Genomic DNA, 19125 nt, shown 5'->3' on the forward strand with positions numbered 1-19125 from the left:
ACAGCACTTCTCTGGATAACTGGTTATTTACAAGACAACAATGCTTTCTATAAAGCAGTTTGATTTAGCCACTTAACCTCTAATCACTTCTATTTCCAGGGCTTGGAAGGAAAACGCCGTTTGTACTACTAATGCAATCATGTGTCCTTCTATAACACATAGGATCCCTACTGATCTGGAGAACTTAGCTAACACTTCACGGGCTCAAATGTTTTTTCCAGAATTGCTCCCCTACTCTCCTTGGGCATGGCCGGGGAGCAGCCAGGCCTGCTCGGGAGCCAAGAGGACAATGGAAGAGTAACCAGTTCAGGAGGAAGAACCTCCTCTCAAGCAGGAGAACAGGGAGAAGAACAGTGCTAGCGGATGGGGGGAGAATGTCAGTTTTTCATTTCATTTACCAATTTAGTAAGTTTTTTAAAGGCGCTCTAATATGTCAAGCTCTAATATGTTAGAACTATTCAGATGCAAACTGTCAACCCAGAAGAGATTTTAATTCCATAGCAAGGGATAATAGAACCAAATTCTTTACATTTTAATGATTGTACCTGAAATTACATGCCTAGAATATAGTTCCCCTTAAGGATCATTTTAACACACATTTAGAAAGAGCATATGCAAACAACTGTTAGAAGACACGACCATTAAACATGGGCTGCAAGTCCCACACCTGCAAAACTATTCTTTCACTGGCAGAACTGCCCAGCTGCTAACTCCCTGGGTCCTATCCCCACCCAAAGGTCTTCGCCATAAGAAACCCTGCCCAAGTGCCCATTTAAAACCATCTCTGTCCAAAAGCTGTTTCCCCCAATGCAAACACCTGCCTTAACCATAGCCAACTAACATCTCAACAATCCCATACCATCTACCACCCTCCGGAGCTGGCTAATACCTTGAGAAGCCTTTCCTCTCCCCTGGCAGAGGGACCGCCAAGTTTAGATGCTGAAAATTTTTCCTACCCGGAGAAACCAATTAGCCATACTATACCTATACCCCAAAGAGCTAAGCCCAGCTAAACAGAGTAGTGTTCACAAATCAGCAGCTGAAAGGACATAAGCTTAAGTTGCAGAGACAAACACTAGGTTTTCCTTAATCTGGAGGACCCTTTGGAACATTCCCTAGGAATTTCTTCTGGGATGTGACAGGATAGAGAACTAAGTGCGAAGACCCTGACCCAATAAACTTTATTTGCTTCACATGCAAAGCAAGCAGAAGTTGCTCTGTTTTCTAACCTGGCCACCAGGCACTGGGCCTCTGGTAGAAGCGCAGGGGCCTGGTCCTGCTCATCTCAGTGCATGTGAACAGAGTTATTGCTGTTCTTCCCACAAGAACTCAGTTCGCCTCTCCTGATCCAGTTCCCTCATAAGGAACTCCCTGACATATCTCATCGTATCCAGTTTCCTTGTCGAGTTGCATGTGGTTACATCAGACACAATTAGTAAGGCCTTTGATTCTCAGAATCAATAACGTGTGTGGCTGACATAAAAATTGCAGGTGACGTGCATGCCAGTGTTGGAAACCAATCCATCGAAGCCTGGGTCATGGAAGAACCAGCCTGGGAAGGTAGCCACCTTTTGGCCTCACTTCCAGGGATGATCATTTTAATCAAAGTGGAAAATGATTTATCATAATCACTTATAAATACACACTTAATATTATTAAATAGCAACTTCTGGGATAAATTAGAGGAGAATTGATTCACAGTGCAAACAACAAGTATTACTAATTATTTAATAGTTAGCTTTTCCCTGCTTAGCCCCATTTGTGAGATGGACATGCAAAAATTTTTAAAAAATGGCATTGTTTTACTCTTAATAGCCAAAAACTGGAAACAACCCAAGTGTCTAGCTTGGATTAACAATCTGTGGTATATTCATCCAATGGACTACTACTCGATAATAGAAAAGAATGAACTACTATATGTATAAATGCATGCATGAATTCATACATGTATGAATCTCAAAAACATTATGCTAAGCCAAAGAAGGGAGGCATAAAAGTAGAAGCAGTGTGATTTTACTTATATGAAGTTCTGGAACAGGCAAAACTAATTTGCAGTGGGAAACATCAGAGCAGTGGTTGCCTCTGGAGGTGGAAGGTGGGAGTGGGGATTGCCTGGAAAGGGGCCTAAGGGAATTTTCTGGGGAGATGATAATGTTCTATACCTTGACAGGGGTTTGGGTTACACAGGTGTTTGCATTTGTCAAAACTCACCAAATGTACACTTAAGATTTGTGCATTTCTTTGTAGGTAAGTTTTACTTCAAAAGAAAAAAACCTACAATACTGAAATCTAGTTAATGGTATGTATGCTGAAGTAGGAGGAAGTATCCTGATGTCTGCAATTTACTTTGAAATGCATTCAAATAATAAGATGGATTGGTAGAACAGACATGATAAAACAAGTACAGTGAAATGTTAGTAATAGAACCTGGGTGGTGAGTCCAAAAATAAAAAGAGGGGCCGGCCCGGTGGCGTAGTGGTTAAATCTGGTGCACTCTGCTTCGGCGGCACAGGTTCACGGGTTCAGATCCTGGGCACAAACCTACACCACTCATTAGCCATGCTGTGGCAGCAACCCACATACAAAATAGAGAAGATTGGCACAGATATTAGTTCAGGGCTAATCTTCCTCACGAGAAAAAAAAAAGGAAGACTGCTTTATCCATAGATTGCTGTCTCTCAGTTTGAAGGCACACATAACCAGGAGTCATAACTCAACACACCACAATTTGGCTTCTTACTCAAGCACTCTAATGCAACTCTTTCCATCAAGGGCACCAATGACCTCCATGATGCCAAATCCAATGGCCACTTAGTCTTTATCTTTCTTGACCTTTCTGCTGAATTTAAAACCACCGACCACTACACACCTTGTGAAGTTTTTCTCCTCCTTGGGTACAGTGGCACACAACACTCTCTCCTGGATGTCTTCTGACCTCTCTACCCATTCCTTCTCAGTCTGCATCTTGAATTCCTCTCCCTCTGCCTGTCCCCAAACAAACGGTGTTTCTGAGGATCTTTTTGTTGTCATTGCCCTTCTGATTCTGTGTACTTTCCCCTAAAAGATGTTTAACCATGGCAGTGGCTTTGTACTGGATTGAACAGCATCCCCCCAAATCTCATGTCGCCCCGGAATCTGTGAATGTGAGCTTATTTGGAAGTAGTCTTTGCAGATGTAATCAAGTTAAGATGAGGTCATACTGGATTAGGGTGGGCCTAATAAGAGGGACATGTGGACACAGAGACAGAGTGGAGAAGGCCATGTGAACTCAGAGGCAGAGATCAGAGTGACGCATCTACAAGCCAAGGAACTCCAAGGGTTGCTGGCACCACCAGAAGCTAGAAGAGGCATGAACAGATTCCCACAACCTCCACAAAGAAACTAACCCTGCTGACACCTTGATTTCAGACTTCTGGCCTCTAGAACTATGAGAGAAAAATTTTCTGGGGATATTTTTATTGTGGTAAAATCCATATAAGATAAAATTTACCATTTTAACCATTTTTAATTGTACTTCAGGCATTAATTACATTCATAATGTTGTACAACCGTCACCACTATCTATTTCTAAAACTTTTTCATCACTCCAAACAGAAACTGCACCCACTAAGCAGTAACTCCCCAAGCCCCCAGCCCCTGGTAACCTCTATTCTACCTTCTGTCTCTATGTGAACTTGCCTGTTCTAGGTATCTTACACGAGTGGAATCATACAATATTTGTCCTTTTGTGTCTGGCTTATTTCACTTAGCATAATGTCACCAAGGTTCATCCATACTGTAGCATGTGTCACAATTTCACTCCTTTTTAAGTCTGAATAATATTCCATTGCACGTGAACATATTTTGTTTATCCATTCATCTGTTGATGGCCACTTGGGTCATTTCCACCTTTTGGCTTCTGTAAATAATGCTGCAATGAACACTGGTGACAAGTATCTGTTTGGGTCCCTGTTTTCAATTCTTTTGGGGTATATACCTAAGAGTAGAATTGCTGGGTCCTATGGTAATTCTCTAACTTTTTGAGGAAATGCCATTTGTTTAAAGGGACAGAGGGAATGGATGTGGACAGGTGGGAAGCAGAGCAATCTGGAAGAGGCACAATAATCTGGTTAAGAGAAGCAACAGAACAAATGACCTAGGCCCAGTTATCCCCATTTTATATATATGAGGAAACTGAGACTCAGCATGGTCAAATGAATTGTCTAAAGTCACACAGCTAGCAAAGCAAGTGGCAGAGCTAGAATTTTAACTGAGGCCGGAAAAATCCAAAGCCACTGCTCTATCTACCATTCCATCTTGCCTCCATATTATATTTTCCCAGGCCTACCATCAAGGCCCAAAGATCTGCTTTCACTCCTCCCACCTCCACCATGTTCCAGCAATACTAAGCTCCCACAGAGCTCTGAAAGGGCCACGCTTCCTCTTGCTCCTGCACCTTTACCCACAAAACTGTCTAGCACGCCATGTGCATCAGCTTCTTCCCTACTGCTTAGCTAATCCCCACTCATCCTTTAAAAGTCAGTAAAGGAACTATTTTTTTTCCAAGAAACCTTCTCTGACAACTCCCTCCTTCACACACACATGCCCCAAATCCCACAATTCCGGATTAGGGACATATCCTCTGTATTTATATCTATCATATGAAATTTTTCATTTGTCTTTCTTCCCCACTAGACTATAAGGACATGTATCTTTTTGCCACTGCATCCTCAGCAACCAGCAGTGTGGGCTGGTCCAGAGGAAGCATTTGGTAAATGTGTGCTGAAGGTATGGAATGGTGAGATCCGGATACTCAGAAAGTTAAGAGAAAGAAAGCATCTTTCAGAGGCAATCTTTTGTCTTTCTAGGAGTTTGCAATTCTCCATCGAAGCTACCTTAAAAGTTCTTCCACTAACCATACACTAGCAGGCTACAATCTGCCCAACCACCTAAGACCTGGCATGTGATCTGGAAAACGCTGCCTTCAAGACAGCACATTAAGCAGAATTCAGAGAAAGTCACTTCGACATTAATACAATATAAGTGATTTTATACGCAGTCTTGTTTAAACCAAATCCAAAACACTGGGCTACTAGAGATCTCAACAGAAGAACACGAGCTTGGCTATAAGGCCCAGCAGAAGTTTTAGGTCCTGAGACATAACTGCTCCTGAATCAGGTCTAATCAGAGGTAGCACGGAGGCACCAATCCCCAGTGATGCCCCAGTAAGCGCTCTTTCTCAACATTCTCCTGTGATAATCACCCAATGTTTATAATAAGGTCCTCCACTGGTGAAATTGTAACCGCTGTGGTTGGAGGACATTTGACTAACCAAAATAAGCTGAGTGACATTCAGTTGTTCATCAAATATGTATTAAGCACTGATCACGTGTCAAGCATTGTGCTAAACACTGGAGATATAGCCGGGAGCAAAACAGGTCTCTGCCTTCATGCAGCTTATAGTACAGGGACTGACGCTTATCAAAGCAGCACATAAATAACTAGTTACAAACTATAATAATGGCTATGAAGGAAAATAGAGGGCTATTAGAGCATACAATAGCGGAACCCAGGGAGGAAGAGCAGCGGACCTCCAACCTCACAGAATTCTATTTGAACTCTTCAGGTTTGGGCCTTGCCGAATATACCCAAAGTAGCGTGGTCACAAAGCAAAGACCTTTAGGGACAAGGCAAGCAACAGAGATGAGCGAAGCTGCCAGATGAAAAGCGACACTGGGGTCCATATGCCCCATGTGAAGGGGGCAAGCTGCTGTTCATCTCCACAGGGTAATTGCAACACAGGAGTAAGAGCCCAGGGTTGCCACATCTTCTGATGGTTGGAAAAAAGTTGGAAATTCTGATTTTTATGTGAATTCTCCTGATTTTTAAATGGTAACTAGTGCATACGTTTTAAAAACACTGGGCAGAGCAAACAAAACTTACGTGTGAACATGGCTCATGGGCTGCCAGTTTGTGACCTCTGGTTTATCTCAGCTAGAAAAAGTACCATTGACTTTGGCAGGATCTCCTCTCCAAATGCTTTCCTAAAAACACAGTGGGCCTGGGGCTCTCAGGATGGGAGCCTGCCCAAGGTTTGGTTTGGGGTCTTACCACTGTCCATCTACGTACTCTGTTTCACTTCTAAGACCAATCACTTAAAACAGTATAAGGCTTTCTACAGCATTTATTATCTGTGTCACTGGCTTTAGATTCCACAGATAAGAACTGTCTGAACCAACCTATGGCCCCTAAGAGATCCAAGGTTCTTAGTGCTCTTTCAGGTCCTTTATACCCTGTCACAAAGAGAATACAAGCAGGCACGAAGGGCAAGGCCTAATTCAAAGGGGTAAAGGCAGGCAGGGATCTAGTCCTCCTCCTTTGTGACTAAGACCTGAAAAATTTGGTTGAAGTGGGCAAATACCCTTCTGCCAGAATAAACAGGAAGATAGCATTCTCTTACATGTCAACAACATGCCCTCAGAAAGCAGCTGAACCTTCTGGCTAATTACTCCAGGAAAAAACAGCTAACTATCCCAAAACCAAAATTATCTTTTTCTCTGGCACAGCAGATGTGCTTTGGCATCCAGATGGACCACAGCAGCTCATGTTCCTCAGCAGAAAAAAACAGTTTCATTATTTGGGGGAGTGTTTGGTGGCTAACCTCCTGACTTGCCCTTTGAAATAAAGTCTAACTAAAAATGAAAAATTCTCCAGTAACAATATTAAGTTCTTTTACCGTAGGTATAAACCTTTAGTACCTCCAGCCCCCGATCTTCCAGCCCGAGGTTATCTGGTTAACCACCACACTGCAGTGCAAAACTCTGGGGCTTCAAGCAAACACTCACTCCAGAATTTGAACAAACCTAGGGCTTTTCAAAAAGAAGTTCTGAACCCTCAAGTTTGCCTTCCGTTCACCTTCAGGCCACTTCAGTGGGGAGACAGACAAGACCTTCCATTAAGACAGGAATATAAATGTAAAAACAAACCATGACCTAGCAATTTAATTCGTTAAATTGAATATTTATGTTTCATACATTTTCCTATATATGTCTTATATTTCAGAACAAAAGTTTTCAAGAATGTTTACTTGCCCACCCTAGTGGCCAGAGGATAAGATCTATCACCAGAAGAAGATGGATGTGAAAGCTTGCTGAGCAGACAAAAACCACAAAAACAACAAAAGACAATAGCAACCATAATCCCCTACACCTGGCAAATGCCTGCAATATAGGTGTTTTACATTGTTCCAGGAAAGGAGAGTCGAGGCTCTCAATTCTGTTCCATTGACCTCTATGTCTATGTTATGCAAGTACCACACACGGTCTTAACTACTATAGTTTTGTAGTAAGTTTGAAATAAGGAACTCTGAGTCCTCCAACTTTGTTATTTTTCAAAATTGTTTGGGATATTCTGGGTCCTCTGCATTTCCACAAAGCTTTTATAATAGCTTGTCAATTTCTGCAAAAAAAACCCAGCTGGGATTTTGTTAGATATTGCATTGGAATCTGTATATCACCTTGGGGAGTACAGTCAGCCCTGTGTCTGCAGATATGGAGGGCCAACTAAGGGACGTGAGCCTCCGCGAATCTGTGGGAGGGTCCTGGAACAAATTGTTTTCTCAATTTCATTCACTGCTATGTATAGAAACACAGCTGAGTTCTGAATATTGATCTTGTATCTTGCAACTCTGCTGAAGTCGTTTACTAGCTCTTATAGTTTTTTTGTGGATTCATTAGAGTTTCCTATATAAAAGATGATGTCATTTGCAAATACAGATAGTTTTACTTCTTTCTTTCCAATCTGCATGCCTTTTTTTTCTCTTGCCTAACTGCCCTGGCTAGAACCTCTATTATAATGTTGAACAAAGTGGAGAGAGCAGACATCCTTGTCTTGTTCCTGATATAAGGGAGGGAAACTTTCAATCTTTCACCGTTAAGTATGATGTTAGCTGTGGGTTTTTTTTTTTTTATAAGTTAGATTTTTTTTTTTTTAAGATTTTATTTTTTTCCTTTTTCTCCCCAAAGCCCCCTGGTACATAGTTGTATATTCTTCGTTGTGGGTCCTTCTTGTTGTGGCATGTGGGACGCCGCCTCAGCGTGGTCTGACAAGCAGTGCCATGTCCGCGCCCAGGACCCGAACCAACGAAACACTGGGCTGCCTGCAGCGGAGCGCGCGAACTTAACCACTCGGCCACGGGGCCAGCCCCGTTAGCTGTGGGTTTTTGTAGATACCCTTGATCAGGCTGAGGAAGTTATCTTGTATTCTTAGCTTGTTGAGTGTTTTTATCATTAAAAGGTGCTAGATTTTGCTGAATACTTTTTCTGCACCTATTGAAATTAACATGTGGTTCTTGTCCTTTGGATTGGGACAAGTTAAGTTTGATATGTCTATTATCAAGTAGAGATGTCAAGTAAGCAGTCGGATACAAGAGTTGAGTTCAGAAGAGGTCAAGACTAAAGACAAAAATGTGAAAATTCTCAGTATAAAGATGGGATTTAAAACCAAGACCCTGGATAAGATCACCAAAGAAAGGAGTATAATTAAAAAAAAAAAAAGACATGGCACTCCAACACGAAGAACATTTACAGAAGAATTCCAGGTAATGAATACAGAAAGAATGGTGAAATTAGAAAATCAACACTTTGTAATCCCTAATGAAATAACTGATTTGAGCAATGATTTTCAGTGGATGAAAGATTTATGGGGAACTGGGTATTCGCAGGATGCTAAAGTATCCCTGACATATTAGTCATGCATCATAAGAGGGAAAATGCAACTTTGTGAAGGAGTGATCAGCCTGTGACCACCTGAACCCACTAATCAATCTTAACATTACTAAAAGTAGGAAAATCAGACATCATATGCTTCCTGAAATGATGCAATATGAAGTACATGGCCTCACCTATGAAGTAGTCATGTCCAAAATATTAAACCTGAATCTTTTTTTCTCTAGAATAGTTTTTTAAAATTTTTTATTGATGTAATTGACATACAACACTATATTAGTTTCAGGTGTACAACATAATGATTTGATATTTGTATATATTGCAAAATGATCACCACAATAAGTCTAGTTAACATCTGTCACCACATATAATTACAGATTTTTTTCTTGTGATGAGAACTTTTAAGATTTACTCTCTTAGCAACTTTCAAATATGCAATACACTATTATTAACCATACTTGCCATGTTGTACATTACATACCCATGACTTATTTATAACTGAAAGTTTGTACCTTTTGACACCCTTCATCCATTTCACCCAACCCCCATCCCCTGCCTCTGACAACCACCAATCTCCTCTCTGTACCTACGAGCTTGGTTTTGGGTTTTTTTTTCAGATTCCACATATAAGTGAGATCATATGGTATTTAACTTTCTCTGTCTGACTTATTTCATGTAGCATAATGCCCTCAAGGACCATCCATGTTGTCACAAATGGCAAGATTTCATTCTTTTTTATGGCTGAATAATACTCCATTATATACATATCTCACATTTTTTCCCCTACTTTTTTCTCCCCAAATCCCCCCAGTACATAGTTGTATATTTTAGTTGTGGGTTCTTCTAGTTGTGGCGTGTGGGATGCCACCTCAACATGGCCTAATGAGAGGTGCCGTGTCCACACCCAGGATCCAAACCCTGGGCCGCCAAAGTGGAGTGCACGAACTTAACCACTCGGCCACAGTGCCGGCCCCTCACATTTTCATTATCCATTCATTTATCAAGTCTTGAAATTGAAGTTACAGGAGACAGGAGAACAAACTAATGACACTACAAGGAAGCCATCAGACTAAACCAAATCACTGGCATAGAAATAAAACGAGTGGTGGGGAGGGATCGTTGTTGATTAAAAGAGGCTTAAGGGGGCCAGCCCGGTGGCACAGCGGTTAAGTGTGCACGTTCTGCTTCTCAGCGGCCCAGGGTTCACGGGTTCGGATCCCGGGTGCAGACATGGAACCACTTGGCACACCATGCTGTGGTAGGCGTCCCACGTATAAAGTAGAGGAAGATGGGCACGGATGTTAGCTCAGGGCCAGGCTTCCTCAGCAAAAAGAGGAGGATTGGCAGGAGTTAGCTCAGGGCTAATCTTCCTCAAAAAAAAAATAAAAATAAAAAAATTTAAAAAGAAAGGAGGCTTAAGAAATATAGCCAGGGGCCGGCCCAGTGGCATAGTGGTTAAGTTTGCACATTCCACTTTGGGAGCCTGGGGTTCACAGGTTCAGATCCCAGGTGTGGACCTACATACTGTTCATCAAGCCATGCTGTGGCAGCGTCCCACATATAAAACAGAGGAAGATCTGCACGGATGTAGCTTAGGGAAAATCCTCAAGCAAGAAGAGGAAGATTTGCAAGAGATGTTAGCTCAGGGCCAAACTTCCTCACCAAAAAAATTAATTAATTAAAATAAATGAAAAAATAAAGAAATATAACCAAATGCAGCATGTGGACCTTGTTTGGATCCTGATTCAAACAAACCAATTATAAAAAGACTTAAGACCATTTGAAAAACTTGAATATGGACTGTGTATTAGCTGATATCAAAGAATTTGTTTATTTTGTTAGGTGTGATATAGTATGACAGCTTTGTACAAAAATCTTCTTTTTGTAGAGACGCATACTAAAGCATTTAAGGATGAAATATCATGAAGTCTGAGAATTTACTTTAAAATACGTTAGAAGAAAAAGCAATTGAGAATATGAGGAGAAATCAGCAGAATCTGAGAATCAGCAACCAGTGAGGCAGGAGGAAAATCAGGAGGGTGAGGGGTCCTGGAAGCCAAATGAACCAAGCGTTTCGTGGAAAAGTGACCAACTCTGTCAAATACTGCTGGTAGGCAAGGAAGATGAGGATTACGAATTGACCATTAGATTTAGTTATACAGAAGTCATTGGTGACCTTGACAAAAGCAGTTTGAGTGGAGTGATAGGAGAAAGTGGGTGACATAGATAAAGAGAGCAGATGACAGCAAGAGAGAGTGGACAACATAGAGAACAAGCAAGTGGGTGACAGAGAGAGAGGGTGACACAGTGAGTGGGCAACATAGGCGAGAGGTGGGTGACTCTGCCAGGCATCAATTGCCTCTCAGTTCCAAATTCACCCCTTAATACCTGTTCTGTGATAATGGACAGAATTCCTTGAAGCATCTCTCCTTTACAGCAAGCACGGTGCTAAGCTTTCTCAGTAGAGGGCGCCTGATGGACACTGCAGGAGGAAGGGGCTCTCCTGAAATTGCTGGCTGCTGCTGCACAGTGGGTCAGCGGAGTGGCACACAGCCACACACCCAAACACACAGTCCCTCAATGATCTTGAAGCCTCCACCTGGCCTGGTGATAACCTCCTTGCAGCCCTCTCTACATGGAAACCAGCTCCCCCGGCAGCTTGCCCATGCCCCGGGCCCCCACACCTTCTGCATGCCTTCACCATGGGTTGCTGACAGCCTGCTCCCCACCTGCACTCTAGAAGGTTGCTTCCTGCTGGCACAGGGAATGCAGACCAGCTCTGGCCTGGGCAAGCCAGCACACTTCTCTACTATCCAGTGGGCTGAACCACACCTTGTCCAGTGAGGCGTGAAGCTCAGCCTTGGGGAGAGGGCCCCCTTCCAAGTTTGTCCTTCCTTAGGTACTCTCCCTTAGACCTAGGCTACCATACGGAATTTCCTTATTTCTTACAGTCACTTGTTTGTCAGTTTAATAATTCTTTATATTGAAATTCCTGTTTTAATACACTATGGTTTCTGATGAGGATTTTTAGGCTGCTTGATTTTAAAATGGCTTATGATGAGGATTTTTAGGCTGGTTAGTTTTAAAACTACAGATGAGATTCAGGCTCCAAGGAGTGGAATTTGTTTGCCCCTTTGTTGGGAAACATTTACATTTCTAAGGGAAACCTCTATCTGTGAAGATGCCTCCCTCTCTGTGCCAGGAAGAAGGGGGGATGGTCTTATCTCTAGAAGCTCTTAATCAATGCCAGAGGCAAGAACTTAAGTTGGTTACTGTCTGGCAACCTCATGTAACTGACCCCCCCACACACACAAATCCTCCTTTGTCTTTAGCCGAGGATAAAATTCAAGCGGTGACTTCTGCCATTTACTCAATCCGGTTTAATTCTTATCTAAAAGTTGTGGGACCGCCAAATGGCCAGACCAGACGGGCCAGACCAGACGGGCACTGATACCATTTTAACCTTTTTACATATTCTTTGTCTTGTAAAGAGATAACTCACATACCTATGCCTTAAATTTAGCCTTACTCTCCACCCAACTTTGCAGCAGCAGCAGGAGCTCTGACTGCCCGTGGGTCCTGTCCCCACGCACCAGCTCTGCCTGCCCATGGGTCCTGTCCCCATGCCAGCGGGGGCAGCAGCAGCGGCCCTGCCTGCCCATGGGCCCTGTCCCCATGCCAGCGGGGGCAGCAGAAGCAGCAGCAGCAGAAACTCTGACTGCCCATGGGTCCTGTCCCCATGCTATTCTACTCTCTAAATAAAAGAGCACTACTGCCAGATCTTAAGAGTCTAAGAAATCTTTCTTTTGACTCCTCGGCTCACCGACCCCGCATCAGTTTCTACCTCCTGAAGGGACCCAGAATGATACAGTGAGAGAGAGAAAAAGAGGGTAGGTGACAGAATAAGAGAGTGATGACAGAGAAGGAAAATGAGTGACAGAGAAAGGGTAGGTAACAGAAAGAGAATGGGTAATAGAGAGACAGAGGTACAGAGTGGGTGATAGAGATTGTGGGTGACAGACAAACGGGGGAAGGGGCACCAGAGGTACAGAGTGGGGAAGAAGTCAGAGAGACAGAAAGAGGGTGGGATAGCAGAAAGAATAAGTGGGTGAGAGAAGGGATGACAACGTGAGCAGGTAGATGAGCATGTGAACAAGTGGGTGATAGAAAGAGAAAGGTATGCGACAAAGAGAAGGGGGTAGTGGGTGACAGAGAGAGACATTGGGAGAGAGAAAGAGGGAAAGAATATGAGTGCCAGAGAGGAAGAGTGAGTGACAGAGGTGGGTGGCACAGAGGGAGAGATAATGGGTAACAGAAAGAGACAGAGACAGAAGGGAGGAGAGAGGGAGAGAGAGAGAGAATATGCCAGAAAAAGAGGGGGTAATGAGGGAGGGGGAACACAAGGTGTGGGGTTGGGGGGGCAACAGAGGGTGGAAGCAAGCAGGAGATACACAGAGCACAAGAGGGCAGTGGGCGCCAGATGAGAGAGTGGGCAAGAGAGGAGCTGGTGGGTGGGCGTCCCCAAGGGAGGGCATGACTGAAACAGTGTGCCACAGAGAATGTGTGACAGAGAGTCATTGTACGTGACAGAAGATCAAAGTGTGTGAAAAAGAAAACATGTGCAGAGAGTGTGTGATAGCAAGTTTCAAAATTTTCTTCCATCTCTTAGGCAGGAAGGGCAGAGAAACAGGAATGGAGAAGGACAGAAAGGGGAGAGAGGTGTGACAGAGGGACAAAGAGAGAGAAATTGAGTAGGATTGTGCCAAGGAGCAGAATTATGAGCAAGTGAGCAAGAGAGAAGGTAGAGAAGGTGATGCTTTGTGCAGGGGGGTTTCTGGGGGGGCGCAATTTGGAAGAGGACAGGAGAGACCGAGAAAGATTAGGAGAAATAAAAGGAACTTTGTGAGTTGAGAGGTCATGAGAGATGGGATGTCACGAGAGACAGGGAAACTGTGAGAAAGGTGGAGCCTGGGAGAGAAGCGGCTGATTGTTGAGGGGAGTGGGAGAGAGCTTGAGAATGTTCAGGAGAGAGCACCTGGGAGTGAGGGAGAGACAGGTGCCAGTGTGAGCAGCAGGGTTGAGGAATCGGTGCAAGCTGAAGGCCCACTTGCTTGCTCAGAGAAAGGAGGGGAGGGGACCAAAGGTTTTAAGCTTTACTATCCCCATTTTCCAGATGAGAAAATTGAGGCTCAGAATAGTCAAGTGACTTGCCTGAGGTCTCCAAGCTAGCAACTGGCAGAGCCATAATTTAAACCCCAAACGGCCCAACTCTAAAGCCAGTACTCTACCATACCACATCTCCTCCTCCTGTTTTCCCTAAGTCTTCCCTAAGGAAGTCATGTAACTTAGTCCAAAGATGTGCTTACTGCTCTGTAAGGAGACCTTTTGGCTTTTAACAACCTTAAAACATTATTTTTTTGAAAGAGACAGAATTATTCCACTGCCCCAATTTATTTCTTTGTACTATATCAAAATTTAAAACTTCTGTGCATCAAAGGAGGCAATCAACAGAGTGAAAAGGCAATCTACAGAATGGGAGAAAATATCTGCAAATCATATATCTGATAAGGGGTTGCTATCCAGAATATATAAAGAACTACAACTCAACAACAACAACAAACAACCCGAATAAAAAATGGGCAAAGGACTTGAATAGACATTTCTCCAAGGAAGATATACAATGGTCAATAAGCACACAAAAAGATGCTCAACATCATTAATCATCAGAGAAATGCAAAGCAAAACCACAATGAGATAACACTTCACTATCATTAGGACGGCTAGTAACAACAACAAAAAAGAACAGAAAAAATAAGTGTTGATCAGGATGTGGAGAAATTAGAACTCTTGTGCACTGCTAGCAGGAATGTAAAATGGTGCGACTGCTACAGAAAACAGTTCCTCAAGAAATTAAAAATAGAATTGCCATATGATCCAGCAATCCCACTTCTGGATATATAGCCAAAAGAAGTGAAAGCAGGAGATATTTGCACACCCAAAGAGATACTGCACACTCGAAGATATTTGCACACCCATGTTCACAGTAGCACTATTCATCACAATAGTCAAGAGATAGAAGCAACCCAAGTGTCCAAAACGGACAAATGAATAAACAAAATGTGATATATGCATACAATGGAATATATCTGCATACAAAGGAAGGACATCCTGTCACATGACACAACATGAATGAAGCCTGAGGACATTATGCTAAGTGAAACAAACAGGTCACAAAAAGACAAATACTGTTATGATTCCACTTATACTAGGTCCCAAGAGGAGTCAATTTCAGAGACAGAAAGTAGAAGGTGGTTGCCAGGGGATGGAAGAGGAGGAATGAGGAGTTGTTTAATAGGTACAGAGTTTTAGTTTTGCAGGATGAAAAGAGGTCTGGAGATGGATGGTGGTGATGGTTGAACAACAATGTTAATGTATGTAATACCACTGAAGGGACCGCCCGATGGCGCAGCAGTTAAGTGCGAACGTTCCGCTTAGGTGGCCCGGGTTCCCCGGTTCGGATGCCGGGTGCGGACACGGCAGCGCTTGTCAAGCCATGCTGTGGTAGGCGTCCCAGTATAAACTAGAGGAAGATGGGCACGGATGTCAGCTAAGGGCCAGTCTTCCTCAGCAAAAAGAGGAGGATTGGCAGCCGATGTTAGCTCGCGGCTGATCTTCCGCAAAAAAAAAAAAACCACTGAACTGTACACTTAAGAATGGTTAAGATGGTAAATTTCATGTTGTAGTTTATAACAATTCAAAAAAAATTTTTAATGCTCATTCCATCACCACGCGCCCCACCCTTGGCCATCTGGTGACTGCTTCCTCAGTTTTCAACACAAACAACTCCTCCTCTTGTGAAGCTTCCCCTTAGCTCACCGACCCCTGTAGTTGGCCATTCCCACCTTTATGCCTATACTATGCCTTACACATGATACCTCTTACAGCACCTAGCAAACCTGGTAGCGGTTATTGGTTTACCTATCCCTTTCCACTGCTAGATTATAAGCAATTTGGGGGTAGGGACAGTGCTTTACCCATCTCTGTATCTCCTAGGCCTGGGGCTTGGAAGGCTGGAAAGATTCAAAAAAGGCTTAATTAATTGAAGTTTTGGCTCTTAAGGAGTTCATATGGGAGAGTTACTTGACCAAAAAAGGGGGCACCTGGGGGCTCCCCAGCCTTTAGAAATCTGAGCAGATTCCCCCGCCCTACTCCGAGAACGCGGGCGAGCGTCTCATCAACTTGGGCTCCTGGGAGGGTCCGAAGGCGCCCCACTCCCAGCCAGGACCTGCGACCTAGACCAGCTCAGCGGCCCAGACCTACCTCAGGTAACGGGCAGCCTGCTCTGGGCTTAAGGCCTCGGCTTCCGCGACCGCTCGGGAGGCCTCCATGCCCCTCAGCTTGGGATCCACGTATCTCGGCCGGAGATTGAATTTCGCTCGCTCCCGCCCTGCGCATGCGCCGTACGCACGTAGGCGGGGCAGGGCCAACCGTCGGTCTCGCGGCTAGCCAATCCGCAGGCCCGCACTCCGGCGCCGCCGCCTAAGCCCCACCCACAAAGGTCGCGCGCCTGCGTCTGCGCGCGATGGAGCTAAGAGGCGGTCGCGGTCCTTGCGGCGCAGGATGGATTGCGTCATATCGTTGTCGCTTGCATTTTCAATCCAATCCAAACTATGCTACGGCAAATGCTTGTATGTGCGCGTGCGTGTGATATCGTCGTGCGTGGAGTAGACTGCCTCATATGATCTCAGTCATTTTAGTGGCCCCTAGAGACCTCTTCCACAGCCTGAGCCCCTAAATATCTTCCTTTCCCTGCTCGCCAACGCCTCGCACTGAGCCTGCTTTGAATTCAAACATCCTGGGATGCGTAGTCCCTGTGACTTAAACTCACATTGAAGGGTCTTCAAGAACCAAGGCAAAGCTCTCCTTTAAAAAATAAGTAGTGCTGTGGTGCACGGTCACCAGTTCTTCAGAAGCTCTAACTGAGCTTCAGTCATATTTTCAAAGGCAGACCTCAGGGCTTCAGGAAACGAGGTGATTGAGTTTAAGTGGCTTGTTTGGGCGATGCCGAATAGGAGGTTATGGGCCAACGAAAATTGTGCTTGTTCATATACCGATAGGAACATGGACATTATGATTCCTCAAACCACTAATTAACATTCAGTATTTTAAAACTCACCTATTGGCCCAGTCGTATGCCTACCATATGTCCAGAGGATTTTAAGCTTTTTGTAAATTTCATAGACCGTTAGGAGTTAAAAAGGGATCTTAGAGAAGATGGGCAATTTTCCTGGTTTATATGACTTTAAATCATATGAGCATGAGGCTTTAGGCTCTCTGTTAAGAGAGCTTTTGATATACTACTGTTATTCCTATTTTTCAGATGTGGAAACTGAGGCTCAGAAATAAAGTGACTGGCCGGCCCGGCGGCGGAGTGGTTAAGTCCGCACTCTCCGCTTTGGCGGCCCAGGGTTTCACCAGTTCGTATCCTCGGCATGGACATGGCACTGCTCATCAAGCCATGCTGAGGCCTGTCCCACATAGCACAATTAGAAGGACCCACAACTAAAAATATACAACTGTGTACTGGGGGGCTTTGGAGAGAAAAAGGAAAAATAAGATCTTTAAAAAAAAAAAAAAAAGAAAGAGATTTTGTCTAAGGTTCCAGAGCTGGGAAATGGCAGAACCAGAATTCAACACCAGGTCTATATGGACACAAATCTGTACTCCTTCACTGTGTCACACAGCCTTTTGCTGGAAAGAAGATGGGAGTGGTGGGAAATGAGGTTGATGAGGTAGCTGGAGGCCAGTTTGTGAAGGAGCTTGTTTACCCTACTGAAGTGTTTGCATCACTTCTTTTCCTGGAGGCAAGTTTGGATTGGGGTGGGTCGATTGTGCAGGTGTCCTGGGTACCCAAAGGATGAGTGTGGTGAGAAGAAGGGCCGGTGGGGAGAATTCCATAGAAAGGGAAGAAGAGATGGGAGCACAAAAATCTTCATCTGGAGTCTGGGGTAAGGCCATCTCTAGTTGTGCTTTGGCTCAGTGTCCCCCATTGTCACTCATATCCTAGGAACTGTTGAGAACTCAGGATGAAGCAAAGCGGAACCCTGATTGCTGTCTCAGGCAGCTTCCCCTTCGGGCTGTGGAGGAAAGCTAAAAGGAACTCCCTTAAGAGCCGGCTACCACCTCCCTGCTTCCCAGCTAGCAGTGATTGCCGAAGGCCCTGGTGACTGGGAAGAAAGGACCACCCATCCCACCTGCCTGCCCTTAAGCTACTGGATTTTTCTTGGTGCCATTTGCACACAGTCACAGGACTCCCCATTCTTTAAACCCATTAAGTCCTCCAGCTCTCTTTGTCTCCCCCTCAGTTCTGAGGTTGCTGCTTCCTTTGGGCCCTTCTCCTGACTTCTAGAGTCCCAGCTCCCACCCAGGGCGCCAATGGCCCAGGAACTCACCAGCCGGGGCTCCTAGTCCTCCTTCGGTCACACATATTCACAGACCGGACATAAGAGAGAGGTGGAGGAGGATTTAGAGTGGATAAATGGAGAGAATGAAAGCGAATCAAAATAACAGTTACTACTCTATCCCATTGATGTGTCAGGCCCCATTCAAAGCACTTTACTTATATTAACTCTCTTGTCTGTTCATTTCACATCGACCCTGAAGGGAGGGCTCCCATTCTCCCAGCTTCTCTCGAGGGATTGAGGTTTAAAAAGCCTTTCCTAATTATTGTTAATTTTTAAGTGTGATGATGGTATTGTATTTTTTAAAAGTTCTTATCTGCTAGAGATACATAACGGAGTGTTTTCAGATAAAAGGATATGACATCTGGGATTTACATTAGAATACTCCAGTAGGGAGAATAAATGAGAGGGAGATAGATGAGCATAGATTGGCAAAATGTTGATCATTGTTGAAGCTTGTTATAGAGGTTCATTATCCTCTTCTCTCTCCTTCTCTGCATGTTTGAAATTTTCCATAATAAAAATTTTTAAAAACATTTGCTATCTAGTCTGCAAATTACACTGAGTCACCCACACCCACAGACCGGAAATAAGATAATGAGGCCTGATGGGAGAGTTTAGAATGGGTAAATGGAGAGATGGATGAGGCAGAATAAGAACAACAGCTATTACCAATATAGCACTTGAGTGCCAGGCCTTGTTCTACACGCTTTACATACATGAAGTCTTTAATCCTCACAACAACTTTGTTAGGTAGTATACACTACTATTATCCTCCCTTTATAGATAAGGAAATTGAGGCACAGAAAGGTTGAATAAGTTACACAAGTTTACACAGCTTATGAGTGGTAAAGCTTGGTTCCAAACCCAGGCAGTCTGGCTTTTTGACTTTTTGCTCTTAAACACTGCGCTAGTCAGATGTAGAAAGCAGCTAATAAGTGAAGAGAAGGATTCATTCA

General features: G+C 44.0%; 1 protein-coding gene across 1 annotated transcript in view; it reads right to left on the bottom strand.

Annotated features, from left to right (window-relative positions):
- ERCC6L (ERCC excision repair 6 like, spindle assembly checkpoint helicase) overlaps nucleotides 1–16174 on the bottom strand; it is a 32104-nt gene extending 15930 nt beyond the window's left edge. Inside the window, exon 1 of the mRNA XM_070605140.1 lies at nucleotides 16026–16174. Coding sequence (XP_070461241.1) covers nucleotides 16026–16093 — 68 coding nt within the window. The 5' untranslated portion in view covers nucleotides 16094–16174. The remainder of the gene's footprint in view (nucleotides 1–16025) is intronic.
- Between the last annotated feature and the right edge of the window lie 2951 nt (nucleotides 16175–19125).

This window comes from Equus przewalskii, chromosome X (genome assembly GCF_037783145.1).
Source record: "Equus przewalskii isolate Varuska chromosome X, EquPr2, whole genome shotgun sequence".
Classification (NCBI taxonomy): domain Eukaryota; kingdom Metazoa; phylum Chordata; class Mammalia; order Perissodactyla; family Equidae; genus Equus; species Equus przewalskii.